Source organism: Psittacula echo, assembly GCF_963264785.1.
Source record: "Psittacula echo genome assembly, chromosome: 4".
Lineage (NCBI taxonomy): Eukaryota > Metazoa > Chordata > Aves > Psittaciformes > Psittacidae > Psittacula > Psittacula echo.
The window spans coordinates 109,790,850-109,811,746 of record NC_137738.1 but is presented as its reverse complement, the minus strand read 5'-3'; the positions used below and the strand labels follow the sequence as shown (position 1 = coordinate 109,811,746).

The 20,897-nt window shown below is 42.7% G+C and overlaps 1 protein-coding gene across 7 annotated transcripts in view; it reads right to left on the bottom strand.

Annotated features, from left to right (window-relative positions):
• Positions 1 to 3,704: 3,704 nt before the first annotated feature.
• The window catches only part of SOS1 (SOS Ras/Rac guanine nucleotide exchange factor 1), a 56,925-nt gene continuing 39,732 nt past the window's right edge, over positions 3,705 to 20,897 (bottom strand). For all 7 annotated transcript variants that reach the window (XM_080616157.1, XM_080616159.1, XM_080616160.1 and 4 more), the window contains 12 exons: positions 19,507 to 19,588; positions 18,955 to 19,077; positions 18,304 to 18,407; positions 16,413 to 16,635; positions 15,613 to 15,732; positions 15,136 to 15,298; positions 14,674 to 14,791; positions 8,466 to 8,638; positions 7,793 to 7,909; positions 7,372 to 7,636; positions 6,184 to 6,302; positions 3,705 to 4,887 (listed from right to left, as the gene is read on the bottom strand). In XM_080616157.1, coding sequence (XP_080472283.1) covers positions 4,393 to 4,887; positions 6,184 to 6,302; positions 7,372 to 7,636; positions 7,793 to 7,909; positions 8,466 to 8,638; positions 14,674 to 14,791; positions 15,136 to 15,298; positions 15,613 to 15,732; positions 16,413 to 16,635; positions 18,304 to 18,407; positions 18,955 to 19,077; positions 19,507 to 19,588 — 2,102 coding nt within the window. In that variant the 3' untranslated portion in view covers positions 3,705 to 4,392. The remainder of the gene's footprint in view (positions 4,888 to 6,183; positions 6,303 to 7,371; positions 7,637 to 7,792; positions 7,910 to 8,465; positions 8,639 to 14,673; positions 14,792 to 15,135; positions 15,299 to 15,612; positions 15,733 to 16,412; positions 16,636 to 18,303; positions 18,408 to 18,954; positions 19,078 to 19,506; positions 19,589 to 20,897) is intronic.

Sequence of the window (20,897 nt, the reverse complement as noted above, 5' to 3'; positions counted from 1 at the left end):
GTCTCAGGGGAAATACGCAAGACTGAGATTAGGGGCTTGGGACTCCAACAGTAGTGCAAGGCTGACTGAATCTGGTGCCAAGAGAAGAGCACCCATTGTGCTGCATGGCTCTCCTGGCAGTGGGAGCGCTACGGGGATGTCCTTTGCTACAGGAGCTAACACCCACTGCAGACACAGGGCCTACAGCTTTCCGATAGCATTGACTGATGTGCAACTACCACCTGCTTTTCCCCCTCAGGTGAAGAAGTGTGTGTGAAAAGGGTTATCCACCTAAACCAGACAAAATCCATCCTTTCTCCCAGCGTTTCAAGGAGCTGACCAAGAAATCCTCAGAAATTAAAATGTTTTAGCTGACAACTGCCCCACAGAATTTACTGCACCCAAAATGGTTTCCAAAAATCCACTTCTTACAAAGGGGAAAAAAGTATCACACAGACACACCCCCCCCAGCTTTTGTAAACTATTCTGGGAGGTTTTGGGTTTTTTTAATTTAAGGTTTTTAATGACAAAACCCAACTTTCATGTCTTTCCCACTTCCTCACATCCTTACTGAAATTCCCTAGGCCCTTCCAGTCAGGACCACTCCACACTGACCAGCCACACCACAAAGACACTCCCTAGGACTCTGCAGCTTTCAGTCACAGCACAGGGCCAGAACAGAAATCATAGAATCATAGAATAGTTAGGGTTGGAAAGGACCTTAAGATCATCTAGTTCCAACCCATATGTAAGAAGAGGCAGATACTTGTAACCAAAGCATCAGCAAAGCCTGTTTGTTCTGCAAAAGAATAGGCCTTAGACAAACCTATTTCTTTGTCCATGGACCCAGAGTTAATATGGAAGAGTTTCTACTGTAACACACTGATGCAGTCAAGGGCTCTGATCCTTGTGTCTTTGGTCTCATATATAATGACACTTATTCATAGAATAAATTTGCTCCTTACACTTGTCAGGCAGATGCCAAAACGGAAAGAGGACAAAGGGGAAAACCTACCTGCTAAAATGTTCTGGGTGAGGAAATGCTTCCAAAGTGGCAGACCTTTGCTTGTAAAATGCTGTGGATTTTAGCTTCTGTTTTAGCGATTTAAGGCATGGTCAGAATTGATGGTTCTTTCTTTCTGATCCTGTATGAGTTCTTACTTCCAGGCCTATACTTACCATTTGAGATATCCTTGTATCTGCTCAGAATCTGCAAATGTAAATAAAATGAATGAATGATGCTTAGCACCACACACAAATACACAACCTCTTGCAGGATCTGATTCAACTTCACCTTTAGCGTATGTGTGTGCTCTGGATTATTTTTCTTCCTGTGCCAAATAAATGTTGCTTTTAAATAATGCTATTGTCTCTTTTGCACTGAATCAGCCATAAGGTTTCATCCATCCAAAGAAGAAACACGTTTCTCAGGCCCCTTTCTGAGGCAACATTACTTACAAAATCCTGTTCCCCTGCACACAGTCATGTCAGAAGACTGTTTCCATACACTTGGTTCCAAGACTCTTACCCAGCACTCGGCTGATTCACTCCCTAGGCTTCTCATCAAGGTCATGTTGTTGAAGCTCACTGTTGTATTTCTTCAGCTCCTTTCTCCTTTACTCCTTCTGCTGCTTCTGTTACAGACAAGTGAGCTTTCACAAAAAAAACCATGAGCACATACACCACTGTAATGTCAACAATCTAGCTCTCTAAGGGACCTTAGTATCCTCCTGTGTATCACAAGTACCTGTCACATACCAAGTTTTTATAGAAATATAATTCCAGTTCTTACAATCAACACTATCTTACCTTTGCCACGTTCTCAACAGGTTCAAAGCAGTAACACCACAAACAGGGACAACTCAGCTCATAGTGGTCACACCTTCCCATGCCACGCAGCACCTGCAAGCGTGTTAGCATTCCTCCTACTGCTCCATAGCTCCCTGCAGCATTGTGTCACTTGAGGACAGCTGTCTCTGTTTTTCCTGTTTGCAGCTGAGTCAACACCATGATCTGTGCACTGTGACTGACCTATTCTGGTGGGCTCCAAAGCACATTTAAGTTATGTTCTTCAATGTGACCATTATCACCACTTGTATCACACCAGTAAAGCACTTTTATTCTCAACCACAAAGATGTGAAACATTATTCCCTATTTCACAAAGGAAAATGGAGACTTGCTGACATTCATGAAATCTGATTAGCAGGATCCATGTGAGGCCTCTCCTAGCTGAGCAACCTAACCACTGGATCATTCCTTCTGCCTGGTCTGCCTTGGCTGCAAGCACAGCCAAGAGTGTACAGAAGACAGTTCAAAAAGTCTAAATTTAAGGAGTTTTCCCTGGTAATACACTGATGAGCTAGTAACTTGGGTGATGTTGCCAACAGTTTGCCCATCATAGTGTTTATATCCAAAGAACAATAACCTGAACTATGGCTCCCTGTAGCTTGAGGGTTTTCACAAAGCTCCCGTATGATGGTCTCCTCTGAAGCCAAAATTTAAAGATCTTCATTTTTTCTTCTTTTTGCCAGGAAAATGTTTCAAAACTACGTTGTTAAAGACATCAAAGAAGGAATACAACTGACATTGTTAAATTTCAACATTTAAAATTGCCATTCTTGTTGAAATCAGAACACCACCTGAAATTTAATGACCACACTAAAGGATCAAGGGGCACTGCAGAAAGCATTAACAAAGGTGATTTCCATCATTGTTCAACTAACACCATCTCTAGTGATACAGCTTTCCAGGATGTTGAAATGTATTCTTCTTCCAAAGAGGAAATGTGATAGAATTTTACTTTGACCCATGAGCCATATTAACTGAAGACGAGACACTTTACACTTCACATACATACTGTAGTGGAGATTATAGAGCTTCTTTTCTTCAATAACTGCCATGCATTACTGTCACGGTATTTTCTAGAGTGGAAGAGCAGTACACAGGTTTATGGATAATCCATGTCATGATAATTATACCAGTACATGTTCCGTCATGTGTATTTTGGACACAGAAACCTTCTGTAAAGATTAATATACGTTCAAATTTTTCTAACAGGTGTCATACAGGAAGTGTGAGAAGTTTTATAATGTATAATAATGCACTTTGGGAGTAACCCAGCTTCTCAAATATTACTGAATTATTACTCTGTAACACATGCCAGAACTCACTTCTCTTTAGAGTGTGATTACTAAAATACAGACACTGAACTAGTAAAACCACGTACCACAACATGTGCTTTTGTCCCTTTCATTGCTTAACTGAAAACCTGCTTTGTTCGTTTGCCTGTGTAATAATTTAAAGTATGTCAGCCGAACATATCTGTATCTTTATTTCAATTAAATTAAAAACAATCTGCAAGTATATTTATGCAACGTTCACTATATACACATGATTTATGCAACTGCAAGGCAATCCTATGTATGCTGATTAATCTATTGTTAGTAAAACATGACAATAGCTATGGAAGTTGACAAGTGAGTGCTCCTTTTCACAAGTGACTGTTTTCATGGCATGACTGAAAAAGAGCAGCTACTAGCCATGAAATGGATTATCAGTAAACCTTAAAAAGAATGTGACATAACCTAGCAGAGATTAACAGTCTTCTAAATGTAGTAGTACATTTACTTCGGATGATAGTGCTGCTTCTTAAAAGAAAACTTGCTGTCACATTAATGATGTAAGACTTTCATCTGCTCTATCTAAAGAAAGCAATAATTAGACATTATGCTTCCTGGCAAAAATTTATTTTTGAACTGGCACCATAGTATTTCAGAAAATAATAATAAAGTACCTCTTTGGTGAAGCCTAGGTACCCCCTACTGCTCATTGTAACAACTTGTAAACAGGACCGCAATACAGTGCTTTGCCTTAATTCTAGCTCGGTTAGGTACCACAGATCTTCCTCACAGTCCTTCTCATAATTTTAGGAAGGTATTTTAAAGCAGGGAGTAAAGCAAAGGAAGATTAAGAAGGATATAAAGTTCCCTGTTTGAGATTTAAAAAAAGTGCATAATGTTTTAATTCCAAAAACTGTGCCACTGTATGGAACTGATGGATACAAGACTGTTTTCCTTCCTGTACTGGACATTATTGATCATTACACAAAGACAGTCTCTGCTCATTGGCCAAAGAAGTCTCTCAAGTCTGTTTTCTGGTACAATCAGTTGTCCAATTACTTTAGAACAATGTCCTGCATACTAAACCAAGAATAGCAAGTTAACCATTTTTTTTTTCCACTAGAATGTCTGGTTTTGCAATTCCATTTCTGTACACTGCATTTCCAATCTATTGGAGAGTTTTTAGTGTTTGGCATACACATCCCAACTCCTTGGCACCACCAGGTTCAGTGCATCCATTGCCAGCAACAGACGTAGCACCAGGAAAACGCGACTCCCAGTGCAAGGGATAGTTCAGGAGGAGTGGGCATTCTCCAGCAATGGTGGTCCGTCTCGATGCATCGATGGGTGTGTGTGCTCCCTTTTGTAAGTTTTTGGAGGAAGCTTTGGGATATGTTGAGAAGTGCTTTGTCGTGGAGGAACAGGTGGTCCAGCAACAGGATGGAGGTCCACATCTTGCGGTATCAAAGGTGGTGATGGAAGATGCCTCCGTGCTACATGTGGAGAAGGTGTCTGAGGAGGAGGGGGAGTAAACGGAGAAGGACTGTTTGGGAAAAAAGTGTTACCAAGTTCGCTTTTTCTCCCCAGTGGTGGAGGCTGGAGGTGTAGCGGTGAGCTAGAGAAAACATCTGGAGTTCGCACAGGTTCTCGTGGTGGTAACACAGGAGGGCTTTCAGGGGGGTCAGAGATGCAGGTCCGATCAGGCACTGAGTACCTTGGTGAATACACTTTAGAGGTTGGTTGCCTAGGAGGGATTGCTGGTGGGCTGTCCAGGTGCACAGAAGTTATCTGAGGTACACAAAGAATCCATTCAATATGATTTTAGAGTGGCTGTAAAGAACAGGGCCCTGCTGTGAAATGGAAGCAGAGTCTCTGCCCTGTAGATTGCTCTTATCCAGTTAAAGACGTGGCACAGCAAGCGGGTGCAGAATGAAGATGGGGAGTAAGGATACAAAAGGAGTGGCAGTGCCCTAAAAACATGTTTCTCAGACTGATGTGGAGAGAAAATACACTGGATGTGCAGGGGGAGAGCAGGGATATATCAACACATGAGTTAACAGCCAACGATGGGAGAAATCAAGATGCACAGAGAGGGACAAAGACAAGGCAAAGAATGGTCAAAGCAACAATTTTTAAGCTAGAAAATGAGGAAAAGGGAGAGGCAGATGATGCTGAACAGGGTGAAAACCAAAAAATTATGCTCAGAAGATGGAATTAAGTAGTCAGAATTATTGAAGGGAACAGCTCCCAGGCTGCAGACCACAGTGAGAGGGTAATTGGTCTCCAACACCCTATCACGTACACGATGTTTTCAGTTGCATTTTGGTAGGAACATGATATGTTGAACTCTGCTGGGTGACAGCAGTCACCTGTAGTCTGAAAAGAACAACTTACTGGAGCCATATATAAGCCCTCTTCAAAGACATACGTGCTCCAAAGTAATTTTGAATGGGATTTTCAAATCCACTTAATTTCCACTCAAAGTCACAAACCAGCTCCACTGAAATCAAGAGACATTTAACGCTGTCTGCAACAAAGGCTGGACCAGATCCCAAATGCCAGACAAATGCAACAGGAAAATGCAGCAATGACTCAAGCAGGTAGGCAGACAAGACAGGTAATCAAGAGGAGAAAGACGTCACTAGGCATGACAGCATCAGGATCAAATATTTTAATGAGCCTTTTCAGGGACTGTGGTGTGTACATTACTTTCCATCATTACTACTCTTCAGTTCTTTACCCCTAGTCATACACCCCAAAATGATACTCTGGGACAATTATCAGGAAACATCTGCCTGAAGCCTCAACTTCTCACAGGCAATGTAAGAGCCTGAGCATAGCAGGTCAGTAAACAACAAGAGGCATTTCTAGCCCTAAATTTAGGTCCTATCTGTAAGTTTTTTATTCATTCTGGGATCAGGACATAATAAGGCAGAGTTCTGAAGGCTTCAAATCTGAAATACATGACTTCTTACTCTTTCACATACAGCTCTTCAAAAATACACGTACTATCTTCAAGAGATACTTTTCTACCATATCCTGCCCTCAGCTCCCAGAAGAAAAACCTTTTTTCTCCTTACTTACTTTTGATGGGGAGGATTCAGCTGGGGCAGACTCTGGTCGTCTTCGTGGAGGAACTGGAGGAGGGACATGAGCTTCATCTGAATTTTTGGTGAAGTTTATGGATGACACAGAAGCAGATCCTAGTGGTCATAAAAAAAATCACCTTGATCATGACGAACTTTTGCTCAACTCAATATAGTTCTTTTACTGCTGCCAATAAAGGTGTCATAAGTAAGAAAGCAATTGCTCATGAAACCCAGCATGAGTCAAGAAGGTATTAGACAGACAACAAAACAACCTTCTAACTTGCAGCTTCCAGACAAACTGCCTGAGTTGCAATCATCTCTGTGATCACCTGTTCCTGCACAATCGTAAGTAATCCTTGAGACCAAAAGCACACCACAAAGTGGTTCTTGTATCTCAACAGCACTAAAACAATACCCTGAACGTGCAGTTGATGGGCCAATCCAACAGTGAAGAAATATCTCCTTCTGAAGTATTCCAGAGACCTGGTTTGGACACTCAACAATGTCACTGTTCTAAGCAACTTCTACTTTTAGCAAGTCATTTAAACCTCCTTGTGGCAGCCAGCTGAACACAGGACTGACCTTGTAACTCCTTTGAAAGCACAGATGAAAGGAGGCTATGCCCAGTATTAATGGAAAGCACATCATAAAATATGAGCTTCCTTGTATATTAGTGAAGAGAGAAGAAACATAGGTGTGGATGGGCACTGATCAATTTAAAGCAGGGAAATACTGATTTTAAGTTCTGCAGGAAAACCATCCCTGTGCACTGAAACCAATTCAGAATGGCAGACAGCAGAATAAAGCACCCACAAAACATTCATTTTTATTCTCATTGTTCACCATCAAACCGATACTCACCACATATATACACAGAAACAAACATCTGTGGGATTTGGTGGAGACACACACAGTCACTAGGGATATATTTGCCTTCTGTTTTGACAAGTTTCTCCACAGACGTGTAACACTCTCTATGTAACATGCCTAGTCCTGTTGAGTTTCTCCTCTTACAATAAAAACTTATTAGAAAAGGAATAAAACACACTGAAAGGTTTTGCTACCACAAGGAGACAAAAGCAACTATTTCTATAGTCACTTTAGAAGACTAAACATGATTCACCTGTTTAACACCACAAAATCTAATACACACATTCTTGGTAGACCATCTATGAGTACCTACTTGCATGAAAAGGACTTGAAGGATCTGAGTCAAACACGCTGCAGGCATCTGTAGTACTCGAAGTAGCAGAAGCAGGGGGAGGAGTCAAAGGTGTTCGGGGAGAGTTTGGTGCAGATGCTGTTGCTTCAGTTTCGCTCTCTGGGATGCGGCTGTAACTGATTTTCCGTGGCTCCTGTTGCAGGGGTGTAGGATGTCTCATGGTACCAGGCCTTGGATTAGAGGGGCGAACACCTGGGGACTTGAGAGGATAGCTGTATTTTTTGGGCTGAAATGACAAAAAAAAGATAGTATTAAACAAAATCAAAAGGCTACAAGATCACCTAAATGTAGCTCCGTATTCATGAAGAGATCTAAAATTACTTCTGCTATCTGTGAAAGACATACATAAGCAGTTTTTGAAATACATAAATTGAATACTAACAAATCTTGGTGGAGGCTTGACATTTCGTGGCTCTATCTCCAGTGACTTGTTGAACAGGTAATCTGTAAATTCTGTCTCTATGCTGTTTCCCATTGGATTCAGGTTTTCAAAAAATCTCTGAAATACAAGAAGGTAGAGAACTTGTCAGCTAAGCTACTTCTTAGTAGCTTATTACTGTTTGTTCCTACTGCAGAAATGATACAAACTATTCCAGAGAAGAGAGAAAATGCTAGAGTCAGAAGTAATGACAGATTTTTAAGTTATTAGATCTGTTTGTTGCCAGTGCTATCAGGTAAATCTGGAAATGCAAAGGCAGGGTAGCAGAAGAGGAATAAGACAACTGGGCTCACTGGACAAATAAAACCAGTTGAGTGAAGGACAGTGAGAATCTGGCAGTTTCTGTTCCCGTTTAACATTGATCAGTAAGAAGATTTTTCTACATCGCAATAGCTAATAGAAAGCAAAACAAAACTCCAACAAAACTAACCAAACTGCAAGCACTGAGCTTTCTGCCCTTCCTTACAGTGAGACCCAAGAGAGATTTTATGACAGGCCTTTACCTCATCTCTGATTTAGTCTGATGTGAATTCAGTCTATCCTTATGGTCTATCAGCTGCCAGAGTCACCAGAGAAGTAGCTCAGTGCAAGGACTCAAGGAAATAACGCCACCTACCCTGATGTCAAATTCCACTCTTAAACAATACGGCTGGTTCTGGTACTGCTGTATCTCTCCTGTTATTTCGGCTACTTTTCTTCTCTTGCTGAAGTTTATAAGTTCTTTCCCATGTCGCTTTAGAAATTCAGGGTTGCCTTCTTCTGTTTTCAAAATGTTAGTTAAGTAAATCCCTGAAGAGCACAAAGAAGAGTTTCTCAACATACAGTTTCTCAACATACCAAGGAGGAAAGCACATGACTGGAAAAGAAAGAAATCTTAAAGAATTAATTTTCTTCATGCTATTTAGAAAAAAATCTCTGTTAGGATCAATAAGGGCAACAATTTAAATATTTTAATACATCTTTTCTAGAAAGCTGCCTTTTTTGCATCAAAATCTCCAAGTCTATGCATCTTTCTATTGTTTAGGAAGCTGACACAACTGTACACTACTCACATTTTGCAAAACAAGAGTACATGTCTTGAGAACTGAACTCAAGCGCTTTCTCTCAACAGTTCCACCTCAACTCAGCTCTACTCCATCAGAGACCCCAGCTAAGCTCCAAAAAGTAATTTTCAGGTTTTATTCTTCTTTTCCAGTCTCCAATCCTGGCTTCATAATTGCATCAAATCATTTGAAGATTAGAGAGAAAAGAGTGCTCTCAAGTCCAAAGATAAAATCATAGGAAAGAACCTTAAAGCTCATCTAGTTCCAACTCCCCTACCATGGGCAGGGACACCTCCCACTAGACCAGGTGGTTCAAAGCTCTGTCCAGCCTGGCCTTGAATACTACCAGGGATGGAGCATTCACAACTTCCTTGGGCGGCCTGTTCTAGTGCCTCAACACTCTCACAATAAGGAATTTCTTCCTTATATCCAGCCTAAATCTCTCTTGTTCAAGTCTGAACCCACTACCCCTTATACTATCTCTACAGTCCCTGATGAAGAGTCCCTCCCTGGCACCCTTGTAAGCCCCTTAAGATACTGGAAGGCTCCTATGAGGTCTTCACGCAGCCTTCTCTTCTCCGGACTGAAGAGCCCCAATTTTCTTAGCACGTCCTAGCCTAGATAATATATCTGGAACTGTCATTATGACTTTTCTAAGCATAACTTGACAGAAATAAATGAAGCTCTTCATGTGTGATCCTGCTAACCTCTACTCATCTCTCAAATAAGATAGAAGATTTCTTAGTTCACCTTATCTTTCTTTGCAGAGCTCTGGAGTATAACCTTCCCCAATCTGTAAAAGGCCAAAAAAGCTATCAAAACTATTTTCTTTCATAGGCCTGAAGCCTATGCTGGACAAGAGTAATGTCCAGAGTTGGAACTGATCTGCAGCAAACATCCAAGTAGGTTGCTAAAGAATAGGAGTGCCATATAATTCACAATTTTCTAAATGTCAGAAATTCCAAGCAATCTACTTGAAACGACAACTGTTCAGTCTGATGATAAAGAGGAGGCTTCGCAAAGGCTGTTTTTACAGAAATAAGACTTTTTAATAGGAAGACTCTAGTTATAAGAAGCTATGAAAATAAAAACTGTAGCTTTATTTCTTGAAATTCTTGATAGGGAAGGGGGTCCTTTTCTCTCTACTATTCCATGGCGATAATATTTCTAATGTGACCATACCATTTAAGGCATTTATGGTCACACAACAGTTCAAAGTAAAACTGAGTAAATATGTAAAGAAGATATGAGGTGAGTAGCTCGAGAGAGGACACCTTTAACACCGGAGCAGGGAGGAGATCAGCGTCCAGGAGCCTAAATTCAGAGCGGTGAGAGCCACCGGGGGAGCCTCAGGTCCTCGGCAGGACTTGCCCAGGAGCCGGCAGCTCAGCGGACGCGAGCAGCTGACTCACAGGGGGCGGAGCCAGGAGGAGCGGCACCAGCCCTGACTGGTTAAAAACCTGCCCCTGGGAGCGCGGCGAGGCAGTTTGCGCGGGATGGTGAGCACTCGCCGTATGACCGGGGCCCGCTCTGGGAGCTCTGCTCTGGCTGCCCCGGCAGTAGCCAGCGTAGGCACCCAGACAGAGCCGATGAGAGGGGAGGCTGCAGTGCAATGCTCAGAGCGTAGTGAGTGTCTGCACTGGTCTCCTGAGGGAACGGTACCAAATGGGCAGGGCTGTACTCGGTGCTCCCTGGTGGAGGTCCTCCTTCAGCAGGGGCTGAGCTGCGGGATGCTGTTAATAGGCTGCAAGATATCAGGGAAGCTGAGAGGAAACAGGACTGCCTCCTCCAGGCCCAAACTGTGCAGGGGCCTCAGGCGTCCCCTGAAGCTCATGGAGGAGTGGAGGAGGCTGTCAACCCAGGAAGCTGGGAAGTAGTAACAACAAAAAACAACAAAAAAAAGAGGAAGAGGACAATTAAAAACAAGGGGCTTCCTCCTAAAGCTGTTGTCCCCACCCAGAACCACTTTGCTGTCCTGCAGGGTGCTAAGAAGGAAGGGCACTTGCACCAGAAACAACCGGCAGTTGTGCCGGTAAAGAAGATCACTACTGGTGCTGCCAGGAAAAAGAGACGGGTCATAGTGGTAGGGGACTCTACTTTGAAAGGGACAGAGGCACCCATCTGTCGGCCTGACCTGGTCTTGAGGGAGGTGTGTTGCCTACCTGGGGCACGGATCAGGGATGTTGCAGAGAGGCTGCCTGCTCTAGTGAGACCCACGGACTATTACCCACTTCTGGTGATCCATGTGGGTGCTAGTGATATAGATAGCAGTAGCCTGGAGAACATAAAGAAGGACTACAGAGCCCTGGGAGAGGTGCTTAGGGGCTCTGGAGCTCAGACTGTCTTTTCGTCAATTCTCCAGGATACAGGGGGATACCTTAAAAAAGCTAGGAGGATAGGCCAAGTTAATAAATGGTTAAAAGGGTGGTGCCATAGTCAGGGGTTTGGGTGTTTTGAATACGGGACCCAAGTTAGTAGGCCAGGTCTACTGGGGGCTGGTAGAGCTGATCTGACAAAGAAGAGGAAGAGTGGTTTTGGTAGGAGGCTTGCTAGGCTGGCCAAGGTTTCTTTAAACTAGATGTGTTGGGGGAGGGTGGCATCGTTCCATCCCAACACACCCAGTCAGTTGCCAGCACCTACAATAAATGCTCGGAGCGATGCAGAGATATTCCAGCCGCTCCAGCCAATGAGCCGGCTTCATTTGGAGCTCGGCTAAGATGCCTCTATACAAACGCCCGTAGCATGGGAAACAAACAAGAGGAATTAGAGATGTGTGCACGACTACGGGAGTATGATATAGTAGGTATCACAGAAACATGGTGGGATGGCTGCTATGACTGGAGTGTTGGAATGGAAGGTTACAGGCTCCTTAGAAAAGACAGGCCTGGCAGGCGGGGAGGGGGAGTTGCTATTTATGTTAGGGATAGGCTGGAGAGTATGGAACTCTGTCTGGGGACGGGTGAGCAGTCGACAGAGAGTTTGTGGGTCAAGGTTAAAGGGAGAGCAGCGATGGGGGACATTATTGTGGGGATCTGTTACAGACTGCCTGATCAAGAGGAATCTGTGGATGAAGTGCTCTATAGGCAGATAGGAACAGCCTCACGCTCACAGGCCCTTGTTCTCATGGGAGACTTCAACCACCCTGACATCTCTTGGAGTGAAGGTACGGCCCAGCACAAGCAATCCAGGAGGTTCCTCAATTGTGTGGAAGACAACTTCCTTCTGCAAGTAATAGAGGAGCCAACAAGGAGAGGTGCCATGCTTGACCTCGTGCTCACCAATAGGGAAGGGCTGGTTGGAAATGTGACGCTCCAGGGCAGCCTTGGTTGTAGCAATCATGAGATGGTCGAATTTGAGATCCTCGGGACAGTGAGAAGAGCGTGCTGCAAGCTCACTGCCCTGGACTTCAAGAGAGCAGACTTTGGCCTCTTCAGGAGCCTGCTTAGTAAGGTTCCATGGGATACAGCCCTAGAGGGCAGGGGGGCCCAAGACTCTTGGCTGTTATGCAAGGATCACCTGCTCCCAGCTCAGGAGTGTTGCATCCCAACTAGAAGGAAGTGCAGCAGGAGGGCCAGGAGACCTCCTCGGATGGATAGGGAGCTGCTTGGGAAAATTCAAAGGAAAAAAGAGGCTTATAGAAGGTGGAAGCGGGAACAGGTGGCCTGGGAAGAATACAGGGATGCTGTCCGGGAAGCTAGGGACCAGGTGAGGAAGGCAAAGGCCCAGTTAGAATTGAACTTGGCTAGGGATGTTAAGGATAATAGGAAGGGATTCTATAGGTACGTAGCAAGTAAAAGACAGACTAGGGACAACGTAGGCCCCCTTCGGAAGATACAGGGAGAACTGGCTACCCAGGATTTGGAGAAGGATGAGGTTCTTAATGACTTCTTTGCCTCAGTCTTCACTGGCAAAGTCTCTGACCACACCACCCAAGTCTTGGAAGGCAGATGCAGGGACTGCGAGAATGAAGACCCCAGGCCCACTGTAGGAGAGGATCTGGTTCGAGACCATCTTAAAAACCTAAATGTACACAAGTCCATGGGACCTGACAGAATCCATCTGCGGGTCCTGAGGGAGCTGGCGAATGAAGTTGCTAAGCCACTGGCCATCATATTTGAAAAGTCATGGCAGTCAGGTGAAGTTCCCAACGACTGGAAAACGGGAAATATAACCCCCATTTTCAAGAAGGGGAAAATGGATGACCCAGGGAATTACAGACCAGTCAGTCTCACCTCTGTGCCTGGCAAACTCTTGGAGCAGATTCTCCTGGAAGGCAGCTAAGGCACATGAAAAACAAGGAAGTGGTTGGTGACAGCCAGCATGGCTTCACTAAGGGGAAATCCTGCCTGACCAATTTGGTGGCCTTCTATGATGGGGCTACGAAACTGATGGACAAGGGCAGAGCAGTTGATGTCATCTACCTGGACTTGTGCAAAGCCTTTGACACTGTCCCACATGACATCCTTGTGTCTAAATTGGAGAGACATCAGTTTGATGGGTGGACCACTCGGTGGATAAAGAACTGGCTGGATGGCCGCACACAAAGAGTTGTGGTCAATGGCTCGATGTCCGGTTGGAGACCGGTAACGAGTGGTGTCCCTCAGGGATCAGAGTTGGGACCGGTCTTGTTCAACATCTTTGTCGGTGACATGGACAGGGGGATTTGAGTGAGCCCTCAGCAAGTTTGCTGATGACACCAAGCTGTGTGGTTCGGTTGATACGTTGGAGGGAAGGGATGCCATCCAGAGGGACCTCGACACGCTTGTGAGGTGGGCTAATGCCAACCTGATGAAGTTTAACCATGCCAAGTGCAAGGTCCTACACCTGGGGGGTCGGAGCAATCCCAGGCACGGCTACAGGTTGGGCAGAGAAGAGATTCAGAGCAGCCCTGCAGAGAAGGACTTGGGGGTGTTGGTCGATGAGAAAATGAACATGAGCCGGCTTCAGTGTGCGCTCGCAGCCCAGAAAGCCAACTGTATACTGGGCTGCATCAAAAGGAGCATGACCAGCAGGTCAAAGGAGGTGATCCTGCCCCTCTACTCTGCTCTCGGGAGACCTCACTTGGAGTATTGTGTACAGTTCTGGCGTCCTCAACATAAAAAGGACATGGAACTGTTGGAACAAGTCCAGAGGAGGGCCACGAGGATGATCAGGGGACTGGAGCACCTCCCGTACGAAGGTAGGCTGAGAAAGTTGGGGCTGTTCAGCCTGGAGAAGAGAAGGCTGCGTGGAGACCTCATAGCAGCCTTCCAGGATCTGAAGGGGGCCTACAAGGATGCTGGGGAGGGACTATTCATCAGGGACTGTAGTGACAGGACAAGGGGTAACGGGTTCAAACTTAAACAGGGGAAGTTTAGATCAGATATAAGGAGGAAATTCTTTACTGTGAGGGTGGTGAGGCACTGGAATGGGTTGCCCAGGGAGGTTGTGAATGCTCCATCCTTGGCGGTGTTCAAGGCCAGGTTGGATGAGGCCTTGGGTACCATGGTTTAGTGTGAGGTGTCCCTGCCTGCGGCAGGGGGGTTGGAAGTAGATGATCTTAAGGTCCTTTCCAACCCTAACTATTCTATTATTCTATGATATTGCAGATATACAACATATGCAATGGACAGTCACTTTTTCTTTCACATATTTCACATAATGTCAGGCACCTGAAAATGAAACCCAACCGTCCTGTTAAAACTGACTTTCTGCTATTGTTCGTGCCCTGTTTAGTGCCCTAGCTCAATACTTTCCAAATGCTTATGCATGACACAGCTCATTGAAACCAAATGTACTTACCAAAAAAAGGCACACAAGGAGGATTAATGGACCTGAGTTTTGCCAAGTATTTCTTATAATGATCCTCACTCAGCTCATAAGCTTCTTCTAAAATCTTCTTCTGGCGACTTGGAATTTGCTAAGAAGAGAGATGAAACAGGTTGTTTGGAAAGACAGGGTAATGTGTAGCCAAGCAACAGTACTTAAGAGTAATGCTCTCCCAATGATATTTAGGTCAGTGACTGTGATGACAGTGCCTGACTATCTCAGGACCTTGCTACCTTTTTCTGCCTAAGTGAGGACTGATTTCTTGCTTCTGAAACCAAGGAAAAAAACCCTCTATTACACCCCAATTGATTAATCTGTTGGAGTATTTATCTTCCTTGCTCTTTCCCTGAAGAACGTGCTTACTGACTAAACAGGCTTTCTGCATTACACTCACATATACTTCCATTCCATGAAATGGAAAACATTTCACTGTACCTCAAATGTGTGATCCAACCTATACACTGCTGCGGAGTTCATAGCACTGACAATCTCAAGGACACCATTAAAGTTGTTTAGCTCTTGAAATACTTGCAAGATCTCAATTATCCGGCTCACTACAGTAACTCTTTCCTCCAGGTTTTCTGTTTCTACGATGCATCTAAACACAAAAGAACATTTGATCTTGTATTAAAAGTATTGATAAGTTTTCCAGAATCAAATATTAAGTCGTACCACAAACATGAAAAATTAATCAAATTACTTGACACAGTTTGGAAAATGTTTAGAGAATAAACATTTGAAAATATTCTAAGAATAAAAAGCTGAGACTATTTATGGTAAAAGTCTCACAGGGACCAGCTGCAGCATCTGAACATGACTTAAAACTGGGATTCTTTCTTAACAGGGTTTTTCACAGTATATACTTCTGAATGGACTGTAGATGTCCAGAGCAGATTCAGGAAAGTTACTTACTTTTCAAACCACAAAGTGAGGTTAGTTGTATGCCTTATCATTTTGAGAAGATTGGGAGAATTAATTTCTTTATCTTCCTTTGTCCACACACTCCCAACTAGTTCAGATGGCTGCACAGCTCTAAAAAAGTAGACACACGTATCAAAAAAAATGTAATGCAAAGCTGGAGAGAAGACATTATTTTCCCAAACTTCCTTATTTGCAGTGAATTTTGAATTAATATTTGAAATCAATTTTTAAGATATGACTTCTGTTTTATAGTGTCAGGCATCTTACATGACTAATTGATTGGTATTTCTACACTTCTTTTTTAGTGTGTATTTCTTAATTAAGAAATAGGTGACAACTAACCATCTCTGTTCATCTAAATAAAGAATGAAGTCTACATTTCATCCACCATCATAAAATGTGAGCTTCCAACACCTGAACAGCCTCTCACAGACAGCTGGTGAGATCTGAACTGATCCATAATCAGCTTCACAAACTAGGATATGAAGAAAACTGATTTAATTAATGCTCATACTTCTCAAAGGTTGATCTACTTGGAAAATACAATGAGAAACCTGCAGCACAACGCAATTGACAGTATGCATCAGCCATATCTACTGCGCATTAACTGGGGGGGAGGATAAGACAAATACTCATTTTTAGCAGTTTATCCTGACAAAACAGCAATCAATATACAGCACCGGTAAAGTCCCTTGACCTACCGTGGGGATTCACATCAGGGGCCCGCAGAAACAATTTCATGCTGGAGAATATTTTGGTTTGTCATGGGTTTTTCAATGGAGGAAAGTTACCTGTAAAAATCTGACTCAAGTAAAGTAAGCTGCCGAGCAATTTCAATTGGATGCAAAGTGAGCAAGTCAAAAGTCTCTGTGTGTCCTGGTTTGCTTATGTGCCATTCAATTGCCGGAGGAGGGCTCTCAAAAGTAATGTTGTGACTTTGCGCAATGGCTTGTGCCTGCTTTTTCCGGTTGATTATCTTTGTGATAGATTCAACCCATTTCTTCATCGCTTTGCCTGGCACACAGAGAGAAATTTGCTATTTAGTTACTCTTAATAACCTTGCACTATTAAAATTATTATTTAGTTACTCTTACTAAACTTGCACAGGTCCAGGTCATTTACCCAGACCTATGCAAGGCATTTGACACTATCACACACAACATCCTTGCCTCTAAATTGGACAGGCATGGATTTGAGAGATGGGCCACTTGGTGGATAAGGAATTGGCTGGATGGTCACACTCAAAGAGTTGCGGTTAACAGCTCGATTTCCAAGTGGAGGTCAGTGATGAGTGGTGTTCCTCAGGGGTACTGGGACCGGTGCTGTTTAACATCTTTGTCAACAACATGGACAGTGGGATCAAGCACCCCCAGCAAGTTTGCTGATGACATCAAACTGTGTGTTGCAGTAACAAGCTGGAGGGAAGTGATGCCATACAGAGAGACCTGGACAGGCTGGAGAGATGGGCCAGTGCAAACCTCATGAAGCTCAGCAAGGCCAAGTACATGGTCCTGCACCTGGGTCAGGGCAATCCCAAGCACAAACACAGGCTGGGGGAGATTGACAGCAGCCCTGAGGAGAAGGACTTGGGCACGTCGGCTGACAAAGAAGTGGAACATGACCCGGCAGTGTGCGCTCACAGCTCAGAAACCAGCCATGTCCTGGACTGCATAACAGCAGTATGACCAGCAGGTCAAGGGAGGGAATTCTCCCCCTCTACTCTGCTCTGGTAAGACTCAACTTGCAGTCTTGCATCCAGCTCTGGGGCCCCCACACAAGGACATGGAGCTGTTGGAGTGAATCCAGAGGAGGCCATGGAGATGCTTCGAGTGCTGGAGCGCATCTGCTACGGAGACAGGCTGAGAGAGCTGGGCTTGTTCAGCCTGGAGAAGGCTCAGGGGAGACTTTATGGGAACTTTTCAGTACCTAAAGGGGGCCTATAAGAAATCTGGAGAGGGACTTTTGACAAGGGCATGTAGGGATAGGACAAGGGGGAATGGCTTTAAGCTGCCAAATGCCTGTTTAGCTCGACACTGTAAGAATTTCCTGCACAAGATGGTGAATTCATTGAAAATTTACCAGCAATCCACATTAAACTAGCTGGCTCATTCTCTCTCTCTTTTTCATTTCTAAATAACCATTAAATACTTCTCTAACACAACACTCTCCTACAAAGTCCTCCTGTAGCTGGTTCAGGTTTTTTACAAGGGATCAGGAAAGATCTGTACAATCCCAAGTGGAAGGTAACCTACAGTTCTAATACGTGCTGTGAAATACCTGGAAAACCTTTGTTTCAAAGAAACAGTGGTTTCCATCATCAAACTTTTACAAAAATTACACCTGTATACAGTTTAAGAGGACAATCAAAGCAATTATTCTGTCCTGATGATTACTCAGCTATTATTATTTTGCATGATTTCAGTCCCTTTATAACAAAACCAATACTTATTAGGATGTAAATAACATTCTTTCTTCTGAACACTATTATTCAAGGATTTTGAATAATAATGTTGTTTGTTTTTTTTAATTAAGGATTATTTTATGTTCTCTGTGAAGTACTTAATAAGCAGCCAGTCCTATTTATCTGTTCAGTGAAAGGAAAAGTGATTCCATTCCATATCTCTGAAAAGGGATGTGTTATGATTCTATGATAAATGCTAGTGCTTAAGAAATGACCAATACCTCTTACTGTTCCAATGAATTCCTCTAAACGCTGCAGAAGATCAGCATCTCTTTCAAAGTCATAGAAGTGGTGTTCTACCCAGTGTCGACACACATTTAATACTCTGCAAAAGGAAAGGATAAGTAAGCATTCCACAATACAGTGTACCTTCGTGTCTAGCATTTCAAGGCTTTTAGTTGGTGAGGGCTCACAAGATTATCAGAATCAGCAGTTCAAAAGCAATTATTCTACTGTCTGCATGTCACCAGCAACCAGCTGTAAGTTCTACTTTAAAGAAGTCAGAGTAATGCTACTGTTCATAAAAAACATTATCTAAAATGTTCTCTGTCTACATCTTTGTGGCACACATATATAACCTTGAAGAAATATGGATTTAAAAAAAACCTGGCAAGTACAAGAAACTAATTTGCACATTAATAAGTCTGAAACTCATTAAAAGCTTTTTCTAAGGCTTTTCATGCTATGAATTCAAATTCCCACTAGGTTTTCAAGTAGCAAGGTTTAAATGGCTTACTGCCCATGCACTCTTTACCAAAGCATCTGCAAGAAAGGCTGCAAGAAAGGTATCCCAAAGAGCCACTGCATCCAAAAGATGGTACTTCAAAAGACTTAAAGGAAGTCAGTTTGGCTCACATGGATGCAATACTTACCGTAGCTGCACAGGTTGAATGTACTCTTTCCTAAATCTTTTTAACTCTGCACTAAGAGGCTGGTCTCCGTTCTCCATAGCAATACGATCAGCTTCTGTGGGCTCAGGCTCTGGAATTTCAAACCTAGCAGAGAAGATGGGCATAAAACCAACCTCTTATTTCATTCATCTTACTCACAGCATGCATGAATAAGATGTCGATTTAAGATAGCTTGAAATTCAGAACATTTCAACATGTCAGAATCTTGTATTTTGGTAAGCACATAGGAAGATTTGCTAAATTCAGTAACAACACAGATTTCAAAGACAAAACCATAGGATGCCGGAAGTTACTGGAGCTACCTGAACAAACCGAAGGCTCCTGTATATAACTAGTACATTCCACCTGCAATCCTTGAAATGACAACTTAAAAAACACTTTAAAAAGTGTTTGCAGTGAATCAAGAACAACAAGAAAATAAGAATCTTACAACCTCTACTACTCCAAGTAAAACCAACAGCAATAATACAAAACAGGCAGTTCATATGAACAATATGTTTAACAGTGGCATACCTTTCTATTAGCAGACTCAGCAACTCTTGAGGTTTACAGAAGGATCTATATGTTGTGAGAAAAGTCCGAACAAAGTTGGGATCTAAGACAAAGAATAATTTCATGCTCAGGTCAGCAATTACCTTTCTTTAATTTTATTTTTATACTTCAAATCAACTTTAACTACCCATCACAATTAAGGATGCTGGCTTATCAATTTACAGAGAAAATGATGTAACAATTCAGAACCTCTTAAAATAGCTATGAAAATCAGAATTTAAAACCAATTTTTATCCTGTTGAGAACTCAAATCAATTACTTTTTCTTCTCCTTTGATTATTAGAAGACTGGATTCTTTTTCAACAACTTTGAAAATAATAAACATTTTATTTATGAGCCACCTAGTAAACAACTTTGGTTTTGACAACGATCAGGTCAAGATAACTCAAAAGACAGAGGAAATAACTTTGCATTCGACAGAAATTGCCTTTTCAAGGGGAAAAAGTTTTCCCTAAACTTGTACAACTGATATGATGTTTAAGGCAAGTGAGATATTTTTTTCAGCTGACAGCTCTCCTTTGAGGTAACATTTATTTCACTGCAAAAAAATCAGCAGATTTCATTTAAATTGACTAATTACCTATCAGTTAAAGTATTCAAATGTGTTTGAAACCAAGCAAATATTGATAACAGAAACCCCAAAGTGTCTCCCTCCATTACAAAAGCAAAACCATTTATTTTCAAGTATGAGGAAATGCAGTGACAGCAGGCTGGCACTGCACAGATGTGACTAGAAACAAAGTTAACCTTGTTATCATTGAATAAAATTAATGACCATGTTACAATAGCTTTGCATGTTAAATCCATATACAGATTTTTAAAATAAACTCTAACTGGTAATTTTTCTAACAGAGTGGCTGAAGAGGAGCGCACAGGACTTGAGGCAGGAGTTCCTACACATTGTAATGAAGATGAAAACACCTGCATTATTAGACCTAACACTGTATGAAGCCATTAGACTTGTTGCCTGGAATAGAGGTTCTTAAGAGGTTTTTTTTAAATCCTCCTTAACTATTTACCAGCATCTTGTCCATTTGAATGAACCTTCTACCTTTCTTAGATCCTACTTAAGCTCTCTTCACGTAGGCGACAGTTCAATGTGTCACACAGATTAACCATGCAACTGTGTAACACACATTTCCTTGCATTTCTGTTGTATGCCAATTCCCATTTCTTAAACAATTGACTATTCTGTTTTGCTATCTCTATGTCCTCCACTAAGCCATTTTTCTTATGATAATGCCTCTCCCACCTCTCCTTGAAACCGTACAGTCTAAAATCCTTTTCAAAGGCAAAACTCAAAAATCCTTATGCACAAAGAAAATCATCCCTGACCCATCATCCTCATCATG